The sequence below is a fragment of the Pararge aegeria genome, chromosome 22, assembly GCF_905163445.1.
Source record: "Pararge aegeria chromosome 22, ilParAegt1.1, whole genome shotgun sequence".
Taxonomy (NCBI): Eukaryota; Metazoa; Arthropoda; class Insecta; order Lepidoptera; family Nymphalidae; genus Pararge; species Pararge aegeria.
In genome coordinates this window covers 5,259,770-5,265,105 of record NC_053201.1, presented here as the reverse complement: position 1 = coordinate 5,265,105, position 5,336 = coordinate 5,259,770, and the positions used below count along the sequence as shown (strand labels likewise).

Here is a 5,336-nt window from a genome sequence, read left to right as displayed (position 1 = left end):
CTGCACTTTATAAATTAATACATGTACCTACTCTTAATTCTTACATAGAGTTCAATAATGTATTTTGCCATACCCAACGAAGGGATTCTGTGATATGTATCCAACGTTTATTGGCGTATCAACATTGGAACAATGCAGGACTAAAGCAGAGATGTGGTTGATTCAAGTCGAGTGAAACATATAGACCTTAGAATATGGTTCTTAGTATGTATGCCTAAATTAAAAATGTACCTAACCTTTCTAGTTCGTTTTTAATTAAATTGAAATGAATTTATGGTTTATTTCTATCTTACCGGTGTCAGTCCCCGTGACCCGTCCCCCTTGTGTCAGTTTTTATTTCAAAAGTTTTTTATCAAGCAATGATCTTTTCATCTTTAGTATAAAGTGAAGTTACAGATATTTGTAACACAATGTTTTCTACTAGATGGCGCGACGCTTACACTCGCTTAAGAGTAAGAATAATAAAAATAAAAATCTCACTTTTAGCATTAGCCAGAGAAATGCGGGATCAAATCTCCTGCCTTTTCAGGATTTTTGAAATAAATTATATCTAAAAAATAAATAACGTAATGATAACATAAGAGCTAGTACAAAAGTGACGGTTAATCTTTTTTGTTGCATTTTTATTTTAAATTTCTAGCCAATTGAAATAAAAAAAACGCATTAAAAATATTACAGATAACATACCAGTTATTTTTATATATCATAATCGAAACGATTATGAAAAAACTTTGGAATAATTTTACAGAATACAGATCCGCCATTCTTTTACAATTACGACAACATTTTAGTATAGCAAAATACCATTACACTACATATTTCCGTATTTTTTGGATGACTTTTGGTCATCTGTTAATTCTGCTACAGAGCCTCTGTTAATTCTGCTACAAGTTACTCTAAAGGTTCTTCCTTAACCATTATTAAACCTTGTTCAGGTTTCGGGATTTCAGGTATACTTTGAGGCACTGGCTCGACACATACTTCAGTGAAACGCGCCTGTTGCTGAGCAATATCGTTCTCAACCGCCTCCAGCTCCTTTAATATCATCTCCTGGATCTTGCATCTCAATTTAAGCTTGCGCATCAACGGAATATTTTTCACGTAAGGTAAAAGACTTTCGAAGAACTGCTGATCGTCATAATTTCTTTCCTGATAACTGTCGCTTTCTAGGACATCAGATTTCATTTTATCTAGTTCGAAAGGTTCACTATTTGTGGTGACGGACATTTTTGGTTTCTTGCGTTTAGGCATATTGCTTGCGCATGAATCAGAATCGGAATTATCTTTGTTATCATTTACTGTCTCGTCAATCGTTTCGTCAATAGTTGAATTACTGTCTTCGTTATCTACGCGTACTCTTTCTCCGATACCTTCCAATCCCGGAGAGCAGCACTTCAGGAATGAAAGCTGGTCGTAGAACTGCCACGTAATGGTAGACAGTTGATCGCCACTGTCGCTTTTTCGATGTACTTTTATGAAGTAAGCCCGCAGATTCTTCCATCTTGTCTTTATTGAAGTAACTGAAAAAAAATTAAGATTTTCATTAACTTTATTGGTTTTCTCCACTTTTTCTGCGACTTGCTTTCTTTACCTTTTGTTTTTACCAGTAGTAACATATATATAAATAGTTTAAGGAATAAATAGTATTCTATTTTCTAAGATGAGTTTAATCTGTTTGCGAAAATACGTCAAGATCTATAGGTATACAGCTGTTAAGTCCGTATGACATAGCTAAGCATCTCCCGGATACGGACATAGGATCCTTTTATATCCCGAGATAACATGGTTACCCGGGGATTTTAAAACCATCGAAAGAGACGCGATAATAGTTGTGGGTGTTGTATAATAGGTAATTATGGCACTACAACTACCTATCTACAAATCACGATTTTTTACCACATAAAGTGTCAACATTCCATAATGTCAACATTCCATGCTAGCCTTGCAAATGTATATTACACTAGCGGGCACCAGCGCCATCTGTCGGGCTGATTTGTGAATCTAAACCATCCAGGGTGCCACCCAAACGCATACCTAAAAAAACATTCAAATCGGTCCAGCCGTTTAGGAGGAGTTTAGTGACATACAAACGCACACAAGAAATATATATATATATAAGATAAGATAAGATAAGATATAAGATAAGATAAGATTTGCAATGCTAGCAGTGGCAAAAATGTATTTCTAGCCTAAATTCCCTACAAAGATCTATGCCAGCATTGGATGATGAGACCTTATTATGCTTTTTAAAAAAGATAGTTATAGTGCCATAATTCCCTATTACATCCCGACCCCTATCCCTATCCTATCCCTATCCCTACTAATATTATAAATGTGAAAGTAAGTTTGTTTGTTACGCTTTCACGCAAAAACTACTTTACCGATCCTCATGAAACTTTGTACACATATTCTTGGAAGTGTTAGAAGTAATTTAGGATACTTTCTATCCCGACATTAAGCTCGGTTCCTTTGGGAGAGGGGATGAAAGTGTTTGACGCTCTTACACCATAGAGATTATAATATGTGTTTAATTTTGCCCAAACTTTGTGGAGATCTGATAAATGTGGTTGGAGATAGAGGACAGAACTCCTCAGCGGACATCAGCTAACCCCTCATTTAAGGCTTAGCGATACTGAATACTTTAATTTTTTTTAGAACTACAACTAAATTGAATGTCAAATCAAAAAACAAAATCAAACGCAGACGAAGTCGCGGGCAATAGCTATTTAATACGGGAATTAGGTAGGATGAAACCTATTGTCAATGTAAAATAATATGTAAATAAGTTTCCATAGGTTATAAGTTATTTATAGTTATAGCCTAATCCCATAACTACCTACGGATTCTCCTGAATCGATCCTTGAGTTCGACGACTCCGTATCGTTCTGCGCATCGCTACTTAACTCGTGTTTCGATTAGCCTCTCCAACTTAACAAAAGGGGTTAATTTATTAAAAAACTACCTAGGTACGTGGTTAACAAAAACAATTGTTTTGATAGTACTTATAACGTCTACTACTTATATGATACCCCATTTTAATATTTAAGTCTTTGCTTTTGACCGTTTTGTAATAGCTCTAAGAACAAAAATATATTTTTAATTTAATTTTCATTCGCTATCAAGTTGAACGTGCGCTATCTTTAACCATATCATATTAAACTTCAAGTCGTTATCATTAATAACCTCTACATAATGTTTTACAGACCGACAAAGTCACACCTAATATGGGTAAATTTTACCATTTTGTTATCGGAATCATATTTTTTTGCGTATTAATTTAATAACATGAACTGATATTTCAAATATATAAATTGTATATGTACCTAATATATAAAGATATTAATTTATATATTAAAATATTATTTATGAAACATCGAATGCACTAGCCTCAAGATGTTCCATAACGCACAGAATTAATATAAATCTAGGTATATCAATACTTCCGTTGGCTACCTAATAAAAGTTTCAACTGTTACAAAATATTTTCGCCATTTAGGTATTATACAAATCCGTATCCGTATATTTACACAAATCCGCCCGTCTCATTATCTTTGTGGATTTTCTAGACCTTGTCGCGTCCTTAAGTCAGAACATTAATTTCTTGGCCAATATCTTACTTATCGAGCGACCTGTGGCATGCTTAGTTTATTTCCATACATTTGTTTTGGTTTCTAGAGGCTTTTCCGTTCACAGCGCGCATATCTTCGCGCATGGGAATATTGCAATACGTCCCCCGCGCCGGTGAAGCCGTAAGTGTTTTGTCACGTTTCAAAATTCGCAAACCTACTTGTGGAACGAAGCTTCAGTAACTAAATCCAGTGTTTAGTTTCTAACTAGGTAAGTATGTAACTGTCGCCCGCTTTTTTCGTCTGCGTTTATACGGTCTTTTACAAATCCCGTGGGAACCGTTCGTTTTTTTTTGGGATAAAATGTAGCCTATCTTACTCTCCGTCCTTTTAACTAAGTATTTGCCATAAATCAATTTAATGATTGCTCAGTTAAGGTATTAAGGAAGGATAAACAAACAATATCACTTTCGCATTTATAATAAGGATCAATACTTATAATGTACTTTATAAGTACCTACTTTGAATACAGAATTCAAACTCTTCTTAAGGTAGGTACCTAGGTATTCAGCATCTATTTTTTATCTACCCGGGTGCAAGCTTTAAATAAATACCCTATTTAATATATAAGCGGCATCAAATCAAAGAAAACGCAGTGCCCACTTTTGGATGGGAGCCGGACTTTAAACATTCTACTGGTTAGGGTAAACAAAAGGTCCTCGCGGGACTTTTACAAAAACAAAACAAATGCGAACGAAGTAGATACCTACCTACCTACTTTATATTGTAAGTCGTAGTAATTCTAATACATATTTATAGACGTCATCTAAATTAAAATTGTACTGAAAACATCCGACTTTTCGCAATTCATTTAACAAAATAATAAAATACCTACTCACCATCCTTTCCCAATTCAATAGCGATACTGTTCCACAGTTTCTTTAGCACAACGGAGTTTTTGTGGAGTTCACTAGCTGGGTTCCAAAGAGGCTCCCTTTTAAATACAGCTGCAATCAACTTTTCGTCTGTATTATGTGAGAATCGCGGCTTTAAATCAACCGTCAATGGAGTTACGGGGTACATTATAGGTAAATTGTACAGCTAGTCGGCATAAAGCGGAGTTCGACGGACGCGTCTGCTCGCTTCGCTACACGCTAAGCGACTAGCGAGGCGAGGGGTCGGGGTCGGGGACGCCAAGCGTGCAATGCGGCCGTTCTAGAGAGTTCCAACGTTAATTTCGTTGAGGGAGGTAGCCAGGCGTCTCGCTAATCGCTAAAATAGGGTGGCCATATTTTTTGAAATGAAAACTTCTTTAGGCGCGCTATGCACATTTTGGGTGAACAAAAATCATAAATCATCATCGTCACCGAACGCTTTCCATGAGCATTATGTATACTGTGTAGTGTAGGTATATGTTTGTACTTTTTGAATGAAACTTATTTTTGGGTAAAACTCGTGTCATCGTTTCCCTTGATTTAACTGTGAATGTATTTTTGAATTATTTTTGGTTTGTGAAGATGTAATAATAACCAATTTTAACTTTAATCCCTAAGTGATAGTTTTTACGAATTCAAACGAATTCAAGAGTAGTAGCACAAGTCAGAATCAACCAGTCCTTAACAGTCCGTAGTATTCCTCAAAAGAATAATATGTAATGTCTCCTCAGTATTAGAGCCCCAAGTTTTCTATTACAATAAATGGAGTCGACCAATAACCAAAAGTACTCAAGAAAAAATAATTATTAATAACTAGCTGCCGACTTCATCCGCG

At 35.5% G+C, this 5,336-nt stretch overlaps 1 protein-coding gene across 1 annotated transcript; it reads right to left on the bottom strand.

Annotated features, from left to right (window-relative positions):
- Nucleotides 1-820: 820 nt before the first annotated feature.
- LOC120633939 lies at nt 821-4,808 on the bottom strand. Its single transcript, XM_039904371.1, has 2 exons — nt 4,466-4,808; nt 821-1,520 (listed from the first exon to the last, which is right to left on the bottom strand). The coding sequence occupies exons 1-2, from the start codon at nt 4,647-4,649 to the stop codon at nt 892-894; spliced, it is 813 nt and encodes a 270-aa protein (XP_039760305.1). The 5' UTR covers nt 4,650-4,808; the 3' UTR covers nt 821-891.
- Between the last annotated feature and the right edge of the window lie 528 nt (nt 4,809-5,336).